This window comes from Sinohyriopsis cumingii, chromosome 9 (genome assembly GCF_028554795.1).
Source record: "Sinohyriopsis cumingii isolate HCF-2022 chromosome 9, ASM2855479v2, whole genome shotgun sequence".
Lineage (NCBI taxonomy): Eukaryota > Metazoa > Mollusca > Bivalvia > Unionida > Unionidae > Sinohyriopsis > Sinohyriopsis cumingii.
In genome coordinates this window covers 24,920,742-24,944,964 of record NC_142969.1, presented here as the reverse complement: position 1 = coordinate 24,944,964, position 24,223 = coordinate 24,920,742, and the positions used below count along the sequence as shown (strand labels likewise).

At 33.5% G+C, this 24,223-nt stretch overlaps 1 protein-coding gene across 3 annotated transcripts in view; it reads left to right on the top strand.

Annotated features, from left to right (window-relative positions):
* The first annotated feature begins 5,294 nt into the window (after positions 1-5,294).
* The window catches only part of LOC149791410 (signal transducer and activator of transcription 5A-like), a 119,783-nt gene continuing 100,854 nt past the window's right edge, over positions 5,295-24,223 (top strand). For 2 of the 3 annotated variants that reach the window (XM_089969949.1, XM_089969947.1), the window contains exons 1-6: positions 5,295-5,459; positions 9,273-9,420; positions 10,850-10,927; positions 15,051-15,143; positions 20,296-20,383; positions 21,728-21,828. In XM_089969949.1, coding sequence (XP_089826075.1) covers positions 5,329-5,459; positions 9,273-9,420; positions 10,850-10,927; positions 15,051-15,143; positions 20,296-20,383; positions 21,728-21,828 — 639 coding nt within the window. In that variant the 5' untranslated portion in view covers positions 5,295-5,328. The remainder of the gene's footprint in view (positions 5,460-9,272; positions 9,421-10,849; positions 10,928-15,050; positions 15,144-20,295; positions 20,384-21,727; positions 21,829-24,223) is intronic. The other variant, XM_089969948.1, reaches the window with a different exon arrangement.

Here is a 24,223-nt window from a genome sequence, read left to right as displayed (position 1 = left end):
GCCTATTTCGGGTGTCTATTGAAAAACAAAAGAAGAATGTTTTATTTTTAAACATTTCTTCGAATTTGTTACTATCTATCTATAACCATTTCTTCGAAATCGACTGGTTGCTTGTTCTGATATTAATGACATAAACTTATCTTATCATAAGATGAGGAGGACAGTCTGCGACAGTCGTCAACACCTAAGTCAAGTAAATGAGGTAAGTCGTCTGCCTATCATACTTTCTCTAAGATTGGTTTATTAGTTAGGGAGTACATGTAGACTTTATAGTTCTGTACAATATAAAGTTATTGCTATTTACATTTTGTTTTGAATATAGAAAGGCTGAATTACGTTGTTTTTTTTTTTTTAGTCTTAATTTTACTACGATGTCGTGGTTACAAAAGTTGTAGTCCGGCGAAAGAGGCGGGGGTTAGTAATATTTTACTATTATAAAAAAACAAAAAAGTGTTTTTTAGAAGCCCCCTACCCCCCAAAAATGAAGAAAACATTATGGTCTATTGTGTGCAGTTTTCAAGTTTTTAGCTGGCAGATTTTTAGTTCGATATTCAGTTTGCTTTTCCAGACCCATTTAAATAGTTTGACATTTATGGTACCGTAAGGACCCTTGTGTACACCACAACATATATGTCAAAATAGCGATAAAAAATGGGGTGGAAGGGTATGAGGAAACCCACTTTTAGTAAATGATGGATTAATTGATTAAGTTCAAATGTGTCACCATTCAAGCTTTAACGAAATTAGATAGCCTGTGTAATTTTTTAAAACCGAAAGTAAAAGATGAGGATGTTGAAATTTAACAATTCAACATTGCACCAATACACAGGTGCTCGAAGCGAGCTTGATGTTAAGAAAAAAACCAATCATCTCAAGGAAAAAAATCGTACAGAGTGACAAAAATACCTTAGATTACCCCGATGACCCGTTTTGACATAGGACCCTCTCTATTATAATATATAAGAGTCCAATGTCAGAACGGGTCATCGGGGTAATCTAAGGTATTTTTGTCACTTTGTATGATTTTTTTACTTTAGATTATTATTATTTTTTAACATCCAGCTTGCGTCGAGCACCTGTGCACCAATATTGCTGCTGTTTAATAAGTATGGTAATGTTGTTTTTCAGCGTCATAATATTTCTGCAACCTCTTGACAATGTTCCTTAACTATTCGAATCGGTGAAGAATTAGATCTACTTTGTAAAAGACACATGTTCCACTACTGCCAGATCTTAATTTAAACATTGCAAAAGTATGTTAGTAAAACTATGCATACTATCACCCCACATAAATTAAATTTAAAGAATTGTTATTATAACGTCAGAAATAACTTTACCTTGTACAAGTGCATATAAGTTTGAATACTGTGATTATTATCTACTTCATGTGGTGTTTGTAAAACTGTACTGCAAAAATGTTTCTTCCGAAAAAGGGCAAGTTTCAATCAGATGAAGAAAGTAGTGTAATTAATCAGAAAAAGTAAAATGATACACATATTTTGATATGTGCCTACTCTCATCCCACACAAATCATGTTTAGATTTCTGTAAGAAACCAAATTTAAAGACAGTAGTCTACAGTATAAAAAAATCACTGCCTTGTACAAGTGCATATAATTTTGAATACTATAATTGTCTATTTCATACGTGTTTACATAATTGTGCAGAGAAAAATGTTTCTTTTGAGAAAGTTAAAGTTTCAGTCATATTAAGAAAGCAGTGTAATTATTCTGAAAAATTGAAATGATCATTAATATGTGCATGAACATATGTATACATGTACAAAATTAGATTTGTCTCCTGTAGTTAATTTTGTTCAGAAATACTTAATGAATCTCATGGTGGATGACCATACTGCAGGATTGATTTATTTAATGCACATAGCAGCATAAAAATAAAAATAAATTATCAAAATTGCATACAAGTCTTTGATCATTTAATTATGAAGAAGATCATGCCTTCTGAACTTGTTTGTCAAGTTAATGCATTTTAAATGTAGGCATTTTAAATTGGTTTGCATGCAAGAATCATTTACTGTTGATGTCATGAAAACCTGTTCAAGTACTATATATAAACAAGGAAAATACTTGTGAAATATCATTTCATCAATAGTTTTGTTTGGCAAACAAGCTTTACCTGCTTTACAGGCCAAAGGTCTATAGATACATAACAGCAAATTTTTTAGTATGACTACAGTTTTTTGTTGTTCATTTTTCAAACATTTAATAATACATTGTATCAGAACCTGCATCCATGACAGAAAAGTCAATCTGAGTCTTCTTCCTGTTCTGCTCCTGCAAACTGAAAACTAATAGGAATGCTTGAACAAAGGCATATCTTGGCACTACCTAAAAGTATAATGAAACTTTCTTCACTGTACTTGTACTTCCTGGAATATGTTTAAGTAGGATTGAACTTTAACTTTGAGATTCACTTTGCCATTCAAGTCAGTGAAGGATGAAAGCCTTTTTTCCAAAAGTAGATTCTCCATGTCTGAAAAATTTACTTTCAGTAAAAATACATGAAGAAACACTAACATGATCTGAAAAAAGTTTGATGTAAATTTTATTTTTCCATAACTCAAGTTTAATTGTTTCATTCAGTAGAACAACCTTTTATACTATCTGTAATTTAAAAATGCAAGTACTTTTGGGAATATAATGCATATATAGACAAAGCCAAATCAAAGTATGATGAAGAAAGAGCTAACACCATGTATTTTTCCCTCCTTAATGCACTGGGGCATCATTGAGAGTCTCAGATATTGCTTTTTCTGCCTCATTGGCCTTGACCATGTGTTTGCTTCTCAGGTAGTCTACTGCAGGAGTTATAAATACCTTTCAAAATAAGTTTCATTACAACCTAATCAAACTATGCTGCATTCCAGGGACCTGTGAGGTTTGAAACAAGTGTCCATGCAGCTTATTTGCTTCATGAGGGATCCAGGCCCCTCTGTCAAAGGAAATCCTTGCATGCATGATGCAATTTACAGTTACAAACAGTAGATAAGCTTTCTAAACAGTTGAACCACTCCATATCTGAAAAAAGACTTTAAATTACCATGGATTCTTTCTGAGTTCTGGACTTTCCTCCAGTCTCTGCAAAGATCCTTTATTTCTTGTACTGTTTTGCTGGGCCTTGAAAGTATTTCTTCAGTATCCTCTTTACAGGTCCATTTGGTATCTCCCAAGTTTTCTTTGGAAGGATTGACCATTCCTGTTTATTTTCTGTAATATTAACAGCTGGAAAGCTGTTTAAGCTGGGTTTCGGGTACCAATTATGAATTTTAGAAGATCACTGTTAACAGTGTAAATTGGGCTTATGTTGAAAAATGGCCATTGTAATCACGAGTCAGATAAAGGCCCCATAAATGCACCAAGAATATATAGCATTCCAAGTACTGTGTATTTTGGAACATATTTTCTTTGACTCATTCCTTCCTGCAAGTTGTATACATGTACAAAACAACTTCCATAGCACAATCATTCAAAATACAACCTCACTACAACAATCAGGATGTTATAATTCATAAAATTTGATAAGGCCAAAATCATACCTCATGTATGTAAACATACAAGTTGTCAAATTAAATATTTTCTGACACAGTTTGGAAACAAAAATCAGTTATTTGTTTTGGAAATAACACTAACATAAATATTTTTAAAATGATGGTCTCCATCAGATACAAGTCATAAGACACCCATTAGCTTTGTAAACTATTATCCATTGCATTATTGATAAATCTTGTATACTTTTGAGCTTCAAGGACAATTTATATTAAGTGCATATGCAATGTTTTAGCAGTGCTTCCTCTGTGTTATTTCTGCAATGTAATCAATTTTACAATCTTGCAGACATGTCATGTTAGCTCGGTAGATACTGACAAAAGATCAAGACATTTTTTGTAAAACAGCAACAAAGTTTTATCATCTATATATTTAAAAAAACTTAAATAAAGATTCATATTTTTCTATTTAACCTTTATTGTGAATTGTGAATCAATAACTTGATGCTTTTCTGTTGCACCTTGAATAAGCCTGTGATATTTTCCTACTTAAAACTGGACATTATCCCTTTAAATTTGACACATCTCCATATCTTGATCTTCATATGGGGACTGTGGTATTTAAGTGCATAGAGGGATCAGGACAGGATTATTTCTTTTCCTGTTAAAGCATAAGCTGGATTATAAATTTTGATCTGGACAGAGATGTGTACCATACCTCCAGATGATGGGGTCAGATGGAGAAAAGTAACCTAGTTTACTGTTTATTTGAAAGGTTTCAAAGTGCTGTACAGTTGACTTGAATGTTTTTTTTATAGCCTGTATTAGGACATTTATTGATGTGGAAAATGCAGAAAATGCATGCGAAATAAGTGAAATAGGGCTGTTAGAGATAATGCATCAGCATTAGGCTGAGTATAGTAATCAATAACCAGATCATTTCTGCTACAGAGACTGTTACAGCTTAACCCAGGTTCAAGAATACAACATTAAAATATATCTACTGAATCTTTCTATTTCTTTGTGTTAGTCTTTGTAAAATGCATGCATATTTTGCCTATTTAAGCTTCATGTAAAAGGTTTGAAGTCTTCATCTCAAAAACCAAGTAAGAAGGCACATACACATGCTATACAACTACACTACGTAGCTTGAAAAACATGATGGCTCTGAATTTTCTTAAAATATTTTTAGTTTTTTTTTCTTCTTATGATTATATGCAAAAGCAAGCAAGATATACCATAGGTACTTATAAGTTGAGTCAATCTACAAGCAGCATAGAGCCTGATCTGCCATTGCATAATCTGACAGCAGATCAGGGTCTATATTGTTTGTTCTTCTGATTATTCCTAACAAACTGCATAGACTTAGATCTGCTGGTGCATTATGTGGTGATATATCTGAGTCTATGCAGTTTGCAGTTGGATTGAACTTATAAGCAAGTATTTACAGCAGGAATGGTTGACTCAGTGATCATCATTTTGTCATTACAGCGGGATAAGTTTCACACTTAACTTTTTCTGACAAAGGTTGTCTAGAGGGTGTGTACCAGTTGCCACATGGAAACTGTCACTGCACAGTTATTGTTAATTATGTTTGAAGTGTACACATTTTTAAACTGACAAAGAAATTTGTAAAAAAAAAAAAAACATTTTGTCTATGCATCTGGCAAAAATAGTGTACAGGATCAGCATGAGTACCAGTAGTGATTGTTTGGTAACTGGTTCAAGGCGGAGGCTGATGCTGATCCCCTATTTATTTCATAGATGTGTCACCCGGTTTTAGGGAAACTCCTGTTTTCTATTTCAGAGCACCTTATCTTCCTGATGTCTATCTGGGAGAAAATCAAGAAGTTTCCACATGAGGTGCTGATGCGGGAAGTTGTTCCTTTGTATGGGGATCACTTTCCTTTTGAAGTTCGTCACTACCTGGCAGATTTAGTTGAAAGCTTGCCTTGGTATGTTTAATGATAATTTCTTGTCTTGCAATAAGATTATTTTTTTATGGGTACTGTTATATACTATATGTGTTTGGATCTCAAAATAAGTTACTTTGTTCTAAAACATATGAAATTATTTCCGATTCTTTGACTGAAAGCAAACAGATCAAAGAAAAAGCTGAAATCCAAGTGAACAAATGCATATATTAGACTATGCCTTTTTTTTGCACATCAGAGTATCCACACTTTACATGTATGTTAATGAATGAAAACCAACATTACTTTGTTTTGTGTAGCTTAATTCAGTCAGCAACTACAGCCCAGCGTGTACAGTCTGGTGCTGATACAGAATTTTGACCAATAGCAAACTACATTACATGCCAATACCAATACCAGTTCACAACAATGTATTAAAAATTTGAAGTAAGGATCTGTTTTGTAGTGGGTTATTTTTTGTATATGTTATATTTCACTGAAACTAATTCCCATATGTTTATGATATTTTTGATTTTATTTTTCTCAGGGGTGTGTAATATAGTTTTAATATCATTATATCAGTGTCAGCAATCTAATGAAAAGCAAAGCATTGCCCTCCCAATTTTGACAATTTGAATCGTACAGTATTCCAGCTTGTTGAGGATATTTTGGATAAAAAGCAAACCATTCCCCCACTTTCTGAAAGCTGTATTAATCTGTCTCTTTGGTCCTGTTACATGTGTTGTGAAATGTAAGTTTTTTTTTCTGAAAACATCTTGTATAAATAAAATTATTTAAAAATAATGTCTGAAAATTACAAGGCATAAAAAATTTGGTGTCAATAAATAAACTATCAAAGACAGAAAGAAAGATAGATTCATTCAGCTTCTAATTTATAGCTGACATGAGTTCAGAAATAATATAATTATATATATGTAAATTATGACTGTATTACAGTATATAAACTTGATGTAACTTATAACTGTATTACACTATATAAACTTGATGTGTGGCAGTTCAGTTTAAACTAAGGTAGATAAATCCCTTTAAATGCAATTATAGAGAGGAAAGATTAAATTTTTGTCTTTCTGGGAGGATTGGATTTGAAAGGTGGTAGAGTTTACTTCATGTTAGGTATGATCATTAACTATTCTCAGAGAAACATAATTTACAACATTTACTTTCTGGTAACAAAATTTTCAAGTTTATAAATCTGTTTGCTGAGAAATACTGATACAGTACTTGACCACTCCTTTGAATCTCTTGAATATTATGTTTGCTTAAATAAAGTTTGACAGTTGCTAGTATTGTCATGTTAAAGCACCCCAAACATTTTATGTTATATGGGATCACATATATGTTTAAAGGCATTTCATGTCTTCAGTGCCATTTCTCACAAATCAATTTAAATGTATAATTTTAATTTTAGCTTTTAATAATAAGTAAAAAAATAACCCAATATACTTTTTTCCTGAAACTCTTCTAAATATAATTACTAATTGTGCAAAGAAACCAATAACCTTAAAAATATCCAGAAAAATTCTGTAGTCAGTCAAGTCTGATCAGATGGTGGGAATCAAACCTACAATGTTCTGATTATGAGTTCAACATGTTAATCACTGAGCCACTGCAACTTCTTTCAATAGAACTTACAACATCAGGTGTGTGGTCTCTAGGTCCATGCTGATTGCACAGATTAACTCTCCTTGTAATGTTAAGTAAGTATACTTACTTTAAAGGTGGGGCTGTGAACAATTTCTAAGCTATTTATCAGGACTTAGTCCAAGTGGGCAGGGAGATATTAGAAGATGATGCTACTTGTACAGTTTAAGTGACAGAGCACTTTTACTTCCTGGTTTGGGACTAGTTGCATTTTTATATGACTGCTATTAAGCAGGGAGTATTGTGTTATGATGTTATATGTGTGCCCATCTGTTACCAGTTTTGTTTCCACACAATAATTAAAGTTGTCCACCATATACAGTTGCAAAACGTTGTAGGTTGCTTGCATTTAGAGTAAGGTAGAAACATTTTAGTGTCCAAAGGTCAAAGATCAAAGATCAAAGAAGAAAAGTCATTTCATTACAATAACTCGATTTCTCCACCATCTACAATTTCCAAACTTAATGGATAACTTGCACCTGGGGTAAAGAATTCTATAAATTTTGAGGTCAAAGGTCAAGGTTATAGTGACTGAAAGTATTGAATGGTTTCTGCACAGTAACATTATTTCTACACCACACACCTAGAGCATACCAAGACCAAACTTTGGATTGCTTGCACTTGGGGTAAGGAAGAAGCCTATTGATTTTGGAATTCAAAAGGTCAAATATTAATGTCTCTGAATTAAAGAAAAAAACTGGACTCTGCACAAACACTTTAATTATCTACATTGAAATACTATCAAAGATGGGCAGGTATATTGTTATGTATATTTGATTTAATTTATATTTGATTCAATTTAATTATTTGTTTGTTAGTTTTAAATATTTTTTTAAATTCCATTACATGCTATTATAGGTAACTTTATTTACTGGATTTAATATTGTCCAGATTAGAGTTTAGTTCTGACAGATTTTTTTATTTTTGACCTAAACAACTTCATAGAAACATTGTATCTAATGTTGACCTAGTTCCTGACCTTGATTCAGAACCAGTATAAGGTTTTTATAAACTTTTTTAAATTTAAAAAAACAACTCTTTCCCAGAGTAAAAATCATTGGTTTTAGTCAAGCCCATACTAGGAATATGTGATGTTAGGCATGTAAAAAGCTTCTGTGTTGTTCTAGAAGGGTGATCATGTGACCCTCATATGGGAATTTGTTTTGCATCTTAAATTAGTGTATAATTGTTTTCTATAGAGAATTTGGACAGTCAGGCTTAAAACTATTGACACTTAAAGGTGTTTTGTTGTGACCAGTTTGAGTTGAATTTTTAATTTTTCTTCAAATTATTTGGATTCTAAGAGATTATTTGTCCCAGGAAATACTTGTGCTCTAAATTAATTCTTGGACAAGGACAGTTATCAAAATTTACACAGAATTCAAATACTGGAATATTATTTTCAGTGATTCAACAAAGAACTGTTGACACGTCAGTATGACACTGACCACAGCATACGTCATCATCTTCCATTTTGGATTTCATCAGGTTTCGAACTCAGTTTCATTAGGACTTTTTATTACTAGAACTTTTATTTTTTAATTCTTGGATTATTCTTGGCTTATTTTTGGATTTTATTCGTAGAACCATAAGTTTTTTCTCTCATTTTACCTTGTTTTTCTATGGAAATAAATTATTTGTTAAATTTTACAAAGCTTGTTGTCTTCACTCTTTTCTTGTTACATTTTGTAAGAGCCTAAACAAGACAATGTCATGTGCTATTCATGGTACTCTTTTTGTTTTACCTCTTTTCCGTACTTTGAGGTAGGGCAATGAAATTGGGTTCCTTTTCATGTCTGTCTAATGACTTTACAGCTCTGTTTTAAATGTCATGGTCAGATTTCATTATTGTGAAATTTTTCACTTCACCTTGGTAGATGGGGGACAAAATTCACTGAATTCTTTTATTATTATTACTATTATTATTATTATTATTATTATTATAAACATAGTTAACAGTGTTGTACATGGGCTGGGATAGCAGGTTTCTTAAATTTTTTTTCTCTCAAAGTCACCCTAATCTTGACCCCTGCTGACTCACTTTTTGTTATCAGTACTAATAGAAACAGTTATTTTGCCCTCCCGCCCATTTTGGGTGACATTGGGGCATATTGTTTCTAGTGCACTGGGTACTAGGTCCAATACTGTTCAAATAAGTAAGGTATAATTTTGGAAAAATGTTTTACATTTCAGGGAAGACATTCATGAGGATGATGTCCAACATGAAGACTATGCCAAACAGGCATATAGCAGCATTGTTCATGGACTTCATACAGAAGCTGGAAAGGCAGTGGACTTTCTTATGAAAACAAAAATGACTGACTTTGCGTCAAAATTTGAGGCAAGTATCTGAAGTTAAATACAATCATTACAGCCTTGCACATGTGCAATGCTATCTCATCAAAATACGTCTCTCACTCACAGGTAATGTTTCTCCTTTGTAACTAATATTTTAATATTAATATGTTAATGCTGTCTCACTTGGAGATAACAAGATCAGAATGCAAGTTTCATTGCAATTCACAATCAGCAGATAAAAGCAGGGCTCAAAATAGGGTCAGAAAGATGGGAAAAGTGTGTCTTCCACCAGATATAAAAGGAATGGTTGCCAGATCAAACAAGTTCCATGCTACTTCTAAAATAGCAATATCAGTGGTGTATATGAACTTCCAAAGTACATTCTGGGAATGAAAATCTACTCAAGATAAAGATTCAGTCCTACGACTTTAAAAACACTGATCTTACGTTATGGACTGAACACCACATTGCAGAAATGAACCCTTCAGGACTTGGTAGTGCACATGTAAAATGGGAGCTAATTTAAGTGGTAGGATATTGTACTCGTGTGGTTTGCAATGAACATCATCAACATAAACCTACTCTTGTTGCAAATCTATCAGCAGACAATATATTTGGTGCAGACAATCTGCCAGTGATGGACATAAAAGTGCAAGTGACAGTGATGAAAATTCAGAAAAAATGAAAAGCTATTTTGTTTGATTTATCCAACTTTAGCAATAAATATAATTGATAAGGTTGAGATAAATGATAATGTGATAATATTGCATTATATATTTTGTTATCTCGTTTAAAAATTATATTTCACCTATTTTGGCCCTTTCCTAAAGCGTAGATACTACTTACATTTTGTAAAATGTGAGCTGATGAAAGGATGAAATTGGACTGAATTGCAGATATTGCTTATCATATTGATACGTGGAATTGTAATTTCAAAGTAATGTTTATTTTTACCCAGACATCTTTTCCCCGTTCTGTTTCAGTTTATCATTTAAGACTCATTTAGATATATCATTTAAGATTCATAAAGAGATTCATAGACTTTTTAATTGGCAATTACTGTATATAAATATAAAGACTGTTGTAAGATATTACAGGTTTTCACCTTAAAATACTTTTTTTACATTATTTTAAATTGTTGGAATGTGAATTAAACATTTGATTTCAGTGGCTTAAATTTTGTGATTAATATAATATACACTCAATCACCTTTTGGGGTGCATGGATCATGTGCATGTGTACAGTGTCATAATATTTAAGAAACAACCCAACGTATTTGTCAGCAAAGATAATATGCATATAAAATATTCTTAGGTCATGAAGGTGGTGGACAGAAATGACCCTAATATGTAGTCCTTTTCCAAGTGAATGTTTTAGGTCCTATGGCTTTGAACAAGAAAGAATTGGCTTTCCTTTTCCAAGATGTACAGTAATTTTGGTAGTATAGAGAATTTATCTTTTGTTCTTTTCAGGCCTTGTATGCAGGCAGTCCCATGGAACTGGTTTCTGTAATGAAGAAATGTCTGAAGAAAGAGAAAAGTTTGTTACAGGTGTCCAAACGTATATCTCAAACAATTTGAGAAAGAACTCTAGCACACAAATCAAGCAGTTACTTTCATAGAGTTCTTTGGGGTAAAAAGCAGTGCTCAGGCAAAATGTAAATTGGCTTTAACCCCCCCCCTTCATTTTTCAAAACCAAAATAATGTACTCGTATTTCATATCTGCAACTTTCTTCAAAAAAGGTTTAATTGATTGATATTTTTTGCTATAGTTGAGCTTTTGCTCTATTTTCTTCAAGCCTTTTCAGTTTGTAAGAAATTCTTCTCTCAAGCTTATGTCAAGATGAACACAGACAGATATATCTCAGTGACACATGTAACTATTCATAAGATATTTCCACCTTTTTATGTGTATATATGTATTTGTCTGTCCATGTACATGTATATGCACCAAAATTCTTGTATGTACTTATTCCCACATCTTTCCATGGGTTTTTGAAACTCATCAGATATTGTTGACATGAAGTGATTATGTGCTAGTTGTTACATTGTCATGCTCGGATGTCCAGAGTTATGACTTATTTTGGAGTTAAATGTATAAACTATGGATGATAATTCTTGTGTGCATGTGCAACTAGTTCCATGAAATGCTTTAAAGTACCTTGAACCTTGGCAGAGGTTATTGACATCAAGTGAAGATGGTGATATAATTTTGCTGTCTTACTCCAAGGCATATTTCCAGATTTATGCCCCATCAGGTACCAGTTGTGCCATTAGGTGAATATATACCAGTTGCTTTGCTGTCATTCTCCAGTGCTTTTTTTCAGAATTATATATATATATATATATATATATATATATATATATATATATATATATATTTGCATGCCTAATAGAGCAGCAGTTTTGACTGGAACATACTTTGAACAACTGGATATTGATCATAGGAGTTACCAGATATCATTATATTAACTTGTCTTTTATATCTATTAGACTCAGATAAACACCTTAATGAAGTATTAGTTCAAAAGGTCACTAGGTCTAGTTTATAGACAGTTTCTATGTCATATAGTCAGTAAAGATGTTGCCAACTAAACTTAATTCAGATGTGGCTAAATCTGAAATCCACTAATCAGGTGCTACAATAACTGTTTCAAGGCCTGAAATTTGCTGAGCAGTTGTTGTAATGATACTACCTTTAGATCTGAAATCTACTGACAAAGTGTTGAAATGACAATGTCCAGAGGCCTGAAATCCATTGAACAGGTGTTAGGCTGACACTACCCAATGTCCTGAATTCCACAGATAAAGTTTTACAGTGCCACTACCTTAGGCCTGAACTCCACTGGCCAGGTATTACAGTGACACTCTAATGTCCTGAAATCCACTGACCAGATGTTGAAGTGGTACTGCACCATAGCTTAAAATTTACTTTCCAGGCATAACAATGACAATGCTTTAAGTGCTGAAATTCTCTGCTGTTACACTGACATTGCCTTCAGACCTGAAATCAACTGACCAGGTGTTAAAATGACAATTACCCAAATGTCTGGAATACATTGACCAGGTTTTACAATGACACTGTCTCAAGGCCTGAAATTTACTTGCCCAGTTGTTACATTGACACTTTTCCAGGGCCTGAAATCTGCTGACAAGGTGTTACAATGACACTGTTCCAAGGCTTGGAATCTGCTGAAAAGGTTTTACAATGACACTGCTCAAAAGCTTAGAATTTGCAGAAATGTTTTACATTTAAACTGCCCCAAAGCCTGAAATCTGTCAACCAGGTGTTAACAGTGTCTCAAAGCCTGGAATTCACTGTCCAGGTGTTACAATGACACTGCCCCAAGGCTTGGAAGTTTCTGAAAAGTTGTTACAATGACACAGCCCCAAGGCTTGGAAGTTTCTGAAAAGTTGTTACAATGACACTGCCCCAAGGCTTGGAAGTTTCTGAAAAGTTGTTACAATGACACAGCCCCAAGGCTTGGAAGTTTCTGAAAAGTTGTTACAATGACACTGCCCCAAGGCTTGGAAGTTTCTGAAAAGTTGTTACAATGACACAGCTTACAATGACACTGATCCAAAGAATCTGCTGAACAGATGTTTATCCTTATTGTAGACAGACTTTTTATCATTCAGGATTTCTTATATACCTGTAAATCCCTGATGCAGCTAGGTGTAAATGACTTGTTGGGTACTCAACTGATAATCAGGCAGTTGACATAAGTGCATTTAAGAAGCTGGTGGAATGTTTTCAATTCTGCAGTTTAAAATAAATGAGAAAAAGGTAAAATTAACACCTGACATATTCTGGTATAATGATTTGATTAAATGCTACCCAGTAAATTGCTAAAAATGGTTGTGATATATCAGTTACCTGTTTTGTGTACAGTCTAAAAATAAAGTAAACTGATGCAGCAAAAATGCTTACATTGATACAAAAGCAGATTTGATATGACAGAATTGCTTGTAACAAAGTTGATTGCAGTTGTGAGAGTTGACTGTCATAGGATTTCTCATCTGTCTTGTCTATTAATATCGAAATGTTTAATTGGGTCTTTGAGAACACAGGATAAATGAGGACAGATGGTTACGTCTGAATACATCCAAATACATCTGCTTCCAAGAGATTTTTATTTAGCAAGATACCTAGGTGTATAAAAGACATGGCTTATTCACTTGTTCATGTGCAGAAGGGTAAAAATTGGACTTATTTTTTTATATTGGACTCGTGATTTTTGTGTTACTACCTCTTTTCGCTTCAAATCTCAAACTTATCCTACTTTTTGCTAAGGTTCACCTGCCCATGTGCAGTTTGGACTGGTTCTTTTTTGACTGGTAAAAAAGACTAAAATCAGACAAACTCTGGTTCTGAAAAGTGGTAATTTTTGGTTTTAAAAAATTAGGCCCCAAACATTAGGTTTATCCTGCTGTGTTTTGTAATATGAGTAGGAAGTGTACATTATTTGGTATCATTGTAGAGCTACATCTGTCTACTTCTCTGTAATGCCACCCACTTTGGTGTAACGTAAATGATGTTGAAGGTACAGAGTTCGGACGTAGGGTATGCACTTATGAAGTGTAAATGTAGCTTGTGGGATTGACGAGTTACCAAGTTTTTCATAAATTTCTTACAAATAGTCAAGGAATGGTTAATTTTGTAATTTATGTGCAGTATTAATGCACAAATGATCAAAAACACAAGGAATATTTAAAATTGGTGATATTTTTGCAATTCACCTGTTAACTCATTAGCCCATGGAGATTCTTTAGATTTTTGCCTGAAATGAGGGAAGGAAATGCATATTTGGGGTTACTTTTGAATACATCCGAATACATCAGCTTCTAGGGGATTTTCATTTTGCCAGATTTTTAGATTTATAAAGGACATTCTATTGGATTGGCTATTTTGCTTGCACATGTGCAGAAGGGTAAATGTTCGATTCTTTTTCATATCAGACTCATGATTTTTATGACCCTGCCACTTTTCAGTCCAAATCTCAACTTCTAATTTTTGCAATTGTTCACCTGTCAGTGTGCAGTTCAGACCAGTCTTTTTTAGATCTCAGGCCAATAAGTAAAATATCTGGACACAAACTCCGGTTTCAAAAAGCTGTAATTTTTGTCAAAAGAAATAGTGTCTAAAATTAGTTTTTTTTCCCCACTGTATTTTGGAAAGTGAGTAGAAAGTGTACATTAATTGGTATCATTGTAGAGTTGCATCTACTTTTCTATAATACCACCCACTTTGGTGTATTGTACATGATGTTGACAGTATGGAGCTTGGAAGTGGGGTACATCTTTATGATGCATAACATAACATAATGGTTAATAAGTTATCTGGAGTCATGTGTTTTAGGACTGCAACAAATTTCGTATACAACCTCGTGAAAGTAGGAGTGAATCTTTAACTCAAATTAAAACTATTGCTCTGCTCAGTGAATAAATATATTTCTGTGTTCACTTTGTTGATTGCCATTATTATATCAGCAATTTGAAAGTATCATGATATAATTACATGACTACACACACTCTGCATATAATGCCTAATTTCATTGTTTGATGTTAGTTGGTATGCCATACAGTTGTTTTTGAATTGTATTCGTGACACAGCTTCATGATGATTAAAATTGGCATAATATGTGATGAATTATTTACCGCTGTTTCTTTTAGTCCATGCTAATGCCACAAAATGAATTGGGATCCAGTTCAAAACAGCAACGAGATATTGCTGGAGCTCTTGAGGCACTTCAGCAGATGATTAAGGTAGGATATTTTCAGAACTCTTTTATAAGAAAGAAAACCTGTGAATAAAATATTCCATTATGACAATAGTGTAATATTGTACACTAACCACAATAAATTATCCCACTAACAGTAATGCTCGAGATTTCTGAGACTTTGTTGTTTCAGCTTCAGGTTTAAATACTGCAATGTAAGTTTTCGTGGAAGAATGACTTGATTAGTGAAAACATATGCATACAAATCCATTGGAGGAAACTGTTGGTGTATATCAGAAAGCAGTCAAGTACAGCATTGGTTCATGATGTTTCTCAGCTTAATTGTGTGTCTGTCCATATTGTCTTTACAGTTTCAGCTTAGGGGACTCTATCACAAAAAATGATTTGGGAGCTGTGCTATCTTTTTGCTGACTTTTTTCTTATATTGTAGTTTTGTATTTTGATTTTTTTTGTGTATGCAGATATTTTGCTATACTTGTCAGTACAATTATGCAGAAACTTCTTGACTTTGGACAATTAAAATTTATTACACATGTTTTTGGTTCTGTGGATGAATGGGGTTTTAACTTCATGCCATTAAGCATGGCTTTTTTGTATTCTAATGAGTTTTATTTTTTAACTTTTGCATTTAGTTCAGCAGAAACCATACTTCAAGTTGCCCAAATACTCAGAATCTGTTTGACCTATCCCAGTCAAATATTTCAGACTCAGTTATACAGACATGTAGTAGTCTAAATTGTTTTGTCACAGAATGTAATGTGTGCATGGAATGTTAAAGACAATCAGACACCAGAAATGTTGTATTATAAGGTGTGCTATTAAATTAATGTATCTACCATCAGATCTTGTGTCAACATTGGCATCAGTATATGAAAGCCTGCATATGTTCAGCTTCACTGCATCTTAGCCATTCTTTCTATCTAGGTCCTTTAGGCAACAGTTTGAGGTCTGTTTCCTTGTATCCAGCTTGTAAGAGTACTTGGTAGATTCTTGGTCATGTTTTATTTTTGTGTTTTTCTAGGATCATTTGCACACATACTCAGCATATATATATATATATATATATATATATATATATATATATATATATATATATATATATATATATACACACACACACACACACACAGACACAGACACACACACACACACTTGGAATCATAAAACTTGATGATGGATTGATCATGAGGAGTACTACACCCTTATCACAACAAGCAGGTCACTGCATCCCATATTTCACACTTCACCAACTTAGTTACAAATAGGAATGAGATCTATGCATAGCAATTGGGCTCACATGACCTAAGTTGTAGTAAGGGAATAATGTAAATATTGTATGAAATGTTAGACTAAAAACCCATGTCAAAGTCACCATTCATTCAAGAAGACAACATTGCTTGAGATGGCCAGCAGAAAGCCATTCAAGTTACAGCCTATTTCAGTAGTCCCACCACCATTGCCATGTGACCCAATGAGGTCGAGCTGTAGATCTCCCTAACCAATGCTGTGATCATAGAATGAAATGGAAGGTAAACAGACCTGTTAACTCTTATGATTTTGCCATAAGTCTGAGGAAAATTACCCTTAAAATACAGACTTAGGGCAAATTACTAGTAAAAACTACAGAAAAATGATGGTTGCCAAAAAATCAGGATAATTGGTTCATCCGTGTTTTATTTGAATCTGGGTTTCATCTTAGAATGAGTGAAATTAGTCAGGGAACCAGACTAACTTTACAGCAGCCCCTAGACACTTAAAACTGCACCTGTTTATTCATGCAAAGCATCTGCATGATCAAACTGTTGATTATATAATTTTTTTAATGGCGTCCAGAAAGCAATGCATGTTTAAGACAAAAGGGAAAATAGCTTCTAGAAAAGTGTTAATAATCAACACAGAAGAATAAAAAGTAGTATTCATTTTTTTGTTAATAAAAGCTGGAAAGGACACGGTGAGGTTTATTGGACATCACATGTCAATTTGAGTATGTCTCATGGCGGGAGATCATATGAAATGGAAAAGAATTTCCAAGAATTATATCAAGTTTAGAGATAGCAAGTCATTGAGCTGCATATGATTTGGAACTAGAGTTTGTGCAACTGTTCTAGTGGTAAATCAAGTGTATGCTTTTTTTTTACAAACTTTTCAGTTGAACATAATGTTTATCGTAGATGTGTTGAACTTTTAATTATGTTTTCCAGCTTTATAATAGCAGTTCTTGGTATTTTGTTACACCTTACTGAAAACTGGTCAGTCTTACAGATAAAATCAGCTGCCTTACTGAGACGGACTCATCAGGGTTGGCAGGTCTGGGTACATGTGCAGGGTTTCCAGCTGGCACTTTGCAAGATGCCTGGGGTGACCTTGCACCATATGTACTCAGCTTGTTACCACTCCAGAGGCCATAATTCTGATCTGATTTTGATTCACATTTTGATATATGCTTTTATCATCAAGATTTCAGACAGGTTCGATAATGAGTGAGATCTTGTGCATCTGATTGGCTTGTTACCGGTTTGGAGATCATACTTCTGATGAAATTTTAATCAAAATTAAAATATTTACTTTTATCATGAAGATCTCCGATAGGTTAACTAATGAGTGAGATACATGCATATCAATAAGGTGATCTTCCATTTAATTGACTGAACTTGTAGCCACTCTCGAAGTCATATATCTCAACCAGTTTTAATCAAACTTTGCATATAGGCTAATATCATAGAGTTCTTGGATAAGTTTGATAATGAGTGAGATCCACATGTTAATATGGTGATCTTGGCTTGTTACCATTCTGGAAGCCATATTTGTAATCAGATCTTGATAAAACTTGGAATATATGCTTTTATGATCAAGATCTCATCTGGGTTTGGATAGTGAGCAATATCCACACATATTATTAATGAGTTGATCTTGCATCTAATTAGCAGAGCATTTTACCACTCCAGAGACTGTACATACTATTGATCCAAATTTGAGTAAACTTGCTAAATAGACATAAATGATGTTGTCCAATAAACTTCAGTATGAGCAAGATCTGCACATGGTAATGAAATTCACTGGTTATGAATATTTCTCAAATGAATGCAATTTAAGCAAAAATTGACTTGCTTATAAAATACCTGTTCTCTTTCTCTCTTTCTCTCTCTCTCTGTCACCCCCACCCCCCACACACTGTAAACAAGGAAAGTTACCCATGATTACACTGGTTTGGGGTTACAGGGTTCTTCCCCTTGCTGAAATTGTATTTTAAAAAATTAGATAGGAAAAAAACGAATACAAGATATGTTATTTCAATAGAATAATTTTCAAGATGAGGAAAACAATACACCTCAGGGGTTATAATGAATAATTTGTAATTTATAACTGAAGAAAAGTATATGATAGAAATATTGTTGGAGAAAATGTACAGTAGCAGGCTAGCATAAACTATACGCAATGTTGTAATTAAGGATCAGGATTTCTTTATTTATTTGCAGGTAAGTTTTTTTTTCTTCTAATGTTGATATTGCTCCATATAAGAACATCTCTAAAGTTATAAATTTATTTGCATAAAATTATTTCTTTGCACTCTGCCAAAGTTGAAATTCTTAAGTATTTTGAAGCAAGTTTGGTGATATTGATTTTGGCATTTGATATTATTGCCCTGTGCAAGTGCTTAAAACATTTGTTATTTTTATGTTAACACATGTATAGTGCATTATTTATGTTGTTGTTGTTGTGGGGTTTAACGCCATTTTTCAGCACGATAGGCTATACATGGCGGCCAGTATTAATGGTGGAGGAAGAATCCGGAAAACCCCGGAAAGAACCACCGACCCACGAGAAGCTACTGGCAAGCTTTCTCACATGCCCACATTGGCTGAATCTTAGACTCGAACCGCCGCAGACAGAGGTGAGATGGCAGTGATCCGTAATGAAGAGCGCTTTAGACCACTTGGCCACTCGGGGCCCCCGCATTATTTATGGCATTTCATATATTCAGTGCCATTTCTTGCAAATTATTTGAAATTTATATTTTACATGTCTAGCTTTCAATAACACAATATTTCCAGATTTAACTACCAAGAATAAAGAAGTTCATGGCCTTAAAAAACAACCACCAGTGAATTATGTTTACAGTTCATGCCAAAGATATATAATCGTGTTGACCAAAAATTAGAGTTGTGTCTGTAAATTTAACTTTTAAAGATCTTGGATGACTCCTGTTATGATCAAGAGACTTTCCATATTAATTGGCATTTTATCTTTGGAATTTTTTTGTATCAGACCATAGTAAAAGAGGAAAAACTGACTTGATATAAAGATGGGGAGATAGTTTACATAGGTTGTGTTCTTACAATTATACAAAAGTCTGCTCACTTAGATGGTGAGTTATTACATTAAGTATGTGGGTGAGTGATATAGCACCCACTTGAGCCTCTTGTACTTTATTGAGCATTGAACTCATGAACACATCAATTTGTTCATATAAAAATGAATTATGACCAAACTGATGTTTATATTAAGTTGATTTTCAATAAACAGTTGTCAGCACTCTGACATTGAATTAAAAGTAAAAGGTTGTGATATGAAGTGTTTTATGAAGTGTTTATCTGTAAAAGGTTGTAAGCATGATAACACATGCAAATATGAATCAATAAATGTTAAACCCAGATTGTGGATTATCGGAGAACAAAAATATTGATGGTGGGTTAACCAAATGTTTCATAATGGTATATCTTGATGGTACCCTCAGAGGAGATCATTTATCTTTTGTGCATGGTATCTGTGTTTCAGAGGATCTTGAGAACACTTTACCTCAAACAGATTAGAAAATATTTTTGTAGTTTCTCAAAAATATCAGAGATGGCTTAGATTCTCTGCAATTATAAGGAATATAAAGATAGAAGAAAGGACTTCTCATGGTTGTTGCAGTTTCTTTCAAGACAGTAGAGCATCAGTACCTTCAAGGGCTTTTGGGTATATAGAGAGTTGCTGGTTGTATTGAAGCATCAGACAGGCTACAAGATAATCTGATTTCTTATATCCCCTCAAATGAAGACTGGGCGAGAATGTTACAGAATTTTCATTAAAACTAAAATTTAGGTACCACCAAATGGTTGAGAACAGATGTTGAAATTTGAGGAGAGAAAAATCTCACTTTGCAGTTCTTAAAAACTTCCTTTTTTTTGTTCCAGTCATCCAAAGATTTACTGCATCAGCTTCAAAACAGACAATTGCTTGACGACTTTTGCATCAGATGTCAGAAGTGGCTGTCAATTAGTGGTAATTGAAAATGTAGAAGGGACATTTTATTAATACAGAAGGACGGGAATATCTCACTCTAATGCTGTTGTTCTAATGTGCCATAAATTTTTCTGCATTATATGTAAGGTCTTCTTACACTCTGATACATTATACATAGAGGGGGTATTTGCTTGAAACAAGTGAATAACAGATATATTTCATTGAGTGGGTGGAAAACCATGAAGCCACAAGTCATAATACTAAAGTTTTTCACTTAAAAGATAAAGTATGTTATTCACTGCAAGCAAGCAAATTTTCTTTATAATTTTAAATGTTCAAACATATTGGCTAGCATTATGTATAACAAATTGATATTGCAGATTTGTTATTATATCCCGTCAATAATGTTATTGGTTTATCATTTATATTCTGCTGCATTTTGTGTATATTCTCACCGAAAATATAAGTAGTGACATAATTATTATTTCTAACTTGGGGCAAAACAGCACATAAAAAAATTGAAGAAAAAAGTGCGTGCACATTATTGAATTATAACCTGATTTGTTTGTATGCAAGGTAGCCATCCTTACCATTAGACCAAACAAGCATCTATAAGTATCTCAGATTTCTTGATTTTAATATTATTGATTCAGCACTGAAAATATTTGTCATATTTCACCCCAGGGAAATGTCACAATTATTTTACTTGGAAAATCCTCTAATTTGTTTCCTAGCATAAAATAAAATATGATTATTACATAATGTTATGGGATTCACAACCATACCCTCCTAATTCAAGGGACTGTGATATACTGCGGTACCTTACTGCAGTACCTTAAAATGAAGGACCACTCAACCACTGTTAAGCCCTCACCCCACTCCATAGGCAAGAAGCCCATGAAATTATTTACATTTTGCTTTATTATTGCTCTGAAATCTATTTCACATAGTTTTAGTTCTTGGCTTATGAGAACTAATTATAATGAGATTTTTCATTACTTTATGTCTATAACATACGGGTTACTTTTTATGACTGTCATTATTAAAATTATAAAGAGGGAGCACAGAAATCTTAGAATAAAGATCAATATAAGATATACCTCAAAAGCGATCCAAGCCTGTTGTCACAAAATTGAATACATACTTCAGTATTTGTGTGGAATTTTTATAAATTGAATAAAAATCAATATATTGGACCTATTGGCAAGGGCATATGAGCTATAGAATGTAACAGTTGGCATATTGGCAATGGCATCTGTGTTGTATGGACAATTTTCTGTGTGTACGTCAATTAGCAGATATCACAGTATGTGTTGCAAGCTTTCATTGTTCTGTTGAACCCTTGTTAAATTTTCCCTATTGTGCAAACTTGTTATTTTTCAGATTCCATAAAGATATCTGTTCCAGATGAAAATACATCACAACTGAAACAGGAGGAGGAACAACTTGCACAGACAGGTTCCGAGTTATGTCAGCTTAAACTGGTACAAGTTTAACTTGGGATGAATTATAGTATAGTTTGATCAATTCAATATGGATAGTTACATCAGCACTACTGCAGATATGTTGTGATAGGTTATTTTTATCTGTTTATCCATACATCCATCTGTCCCTAAATCCATTGACCAGTGATTGCAATCCTTGTAACATGAATTCCATTTATGCCAATTAAGGGAGAGTGACTGTTTGGTCTGTGGATGTGCAGGGATGAGTAGATTACAACAAAGGTTCCTGATTTTTGATTTTAAATACAGTCCAAAGAATGAGGAGGGGATGGATGCCAAAAGTCACCTTTTCATAGGTACAGTCAAACCCAGTTATCTCGATTATGTCAGGGGTATCCAAAAATTGTCAACATAACTGGGAAATAATCTTGTTTACCATTATGAACAATCAGCCAGTAAAACTCCACAGAGAAATAACTTCCTCTTGATCAGGCAACAAATTATGGTATTTCACTTCTTCAGACTTCAGACTTCATGTGTAAATTTTGGCAGGAATGTTATAGATTGAAGTGTAATTTCTGTAATAAAGAAAAATGATATTCATGAAAATGTTGATCAGAATGATGAAAATGCTTCATTTCAACTTTTGTAAATTGCTTTTTGAACAGTGAAATAGACTTGAGAGCTCATCATATTATACTTTGAATATGAAAGGTTTTAGTGGCAGAAGAGGGGGTCTAAACACATCAACTCCAGAAAAGGCAATTAAAAGTCTGCTTTGCTTCAGTTACATATTTTGGCATAATGACAGGTCTTGAGGTGACTTTGGCTGAATTGTCCATGATTGTTTGGTCATGATCTGTGTGGATTTTATTCCCACCTATGGGTTGGTTTGGAATGGCTATCATAGTTTCAGAGTTCTTGGCAAGGCAATTTACTTGCCTAAGTATGGTTTAACCTTCAAAATGTTGATATACTGATAGAAAACAAACAAACACCAAAACCTCCTCAAAAACTTTAATGCTGATGTCACCACTGTTGTCACTGCCATGAAAGTGATACCTGTATATGCTATTTACTGGCCAGATAACTTGTATATATGTATATGTATGATTGTATTTTTTATATGTGTATATGTATAATTCTTATTTGCATAATGGATGTTCAGTTCAATTTAACTTCAAAAATAATTCATACTTTATGTCTTTTCAAGATGCAATGAACCATTGTGATGCATAATAAATTTGCAATCCATGACAGCTGTGTTTAAAGTTTGCTGGGTCTTGTAGTAACCACATTGTCAGTCTTTCCATCAGTCCATCCACCAGTGGCTTTGGATGTCCATCCATGTGTCTGTCCATTTGTCAACAGTGTGGTAACTTTAATGGGAACCACTGCATTTGAACAAATTTGATACACAGCATTGTGTTGATTAGAGCTCAAAAGAGTTCCATTTTCAACCTTATGTCTCATCATTTTTACAGGAGTTACAGCCTCTTATTGTCTTCCTTGTTGGTTTCTATAGCTTAAGCTTTCCCAGGATTGTTAGAGTTACAACTTACTTTGAAGAGACTTTGAGTGAGTTTAAGTATCAAGTGTGATAAAAACATTATTCAGTTGTGTTTTCAGACTGCTCATCCTCCTGACTTTGGTTTCTGCATCATTACTTTTATCAAGGTTTGTTGGATTTCAAAAGATTATACATGCAACTTTATATTGATAGGGCCTTGAATGAGTTGAATTTCTGCAGCATTTCATATTGTTATTTAAATTTGCATGACCACTGATTGCCCATTCTTCTAACTTTGTTTTCAACAGCAAACTTTGCTAAGGATTGTTAGATTCAATGAATATTTTCATGTGCCTTTTTTATATTAGAATGATTTCCAGCATTCCATGTCATCATTTATAGAAGTTTGCCTTGCAACTTTATATTGATGGGGCCTTGAATGAGTTTAGGATTCCTCAGTATTTCATTTAAAGGAGTTATGACCAGTGATTGCCTGTTCTCCTAACTTTGGTTTCTGCAGCACAACTTTGCTAAGGATTGTTGGATTTCAGTGAAATTTATCATGTACTGATACCTTTGTTTTGATTAGACCTTGAATAAATTTGATTTCAAGCATACCAATTTATCATTTATTGATATTTTTAACCCTGAATGCTTATTAAGATTTTGTTTCTCAACTCCAGTTTGTCAATATATGGCCCTTTCTAGGATATAGTAGTGAGAACAGGGTCCTTTGCAAGCACTCATCACTAATAGCTCTATGGCAGATAGCAATGCATCAGTGTAATTTTGTTGCCAGTAACTGTATTGTTGTCATTACCATAGTCAACATTAAGATTTAGCTTCAACATTATTTTTGAATTTTTTTAAAGAAATGTCATATTACACATATTTTGCAGGAAAAACACAGTATTTGATATAACT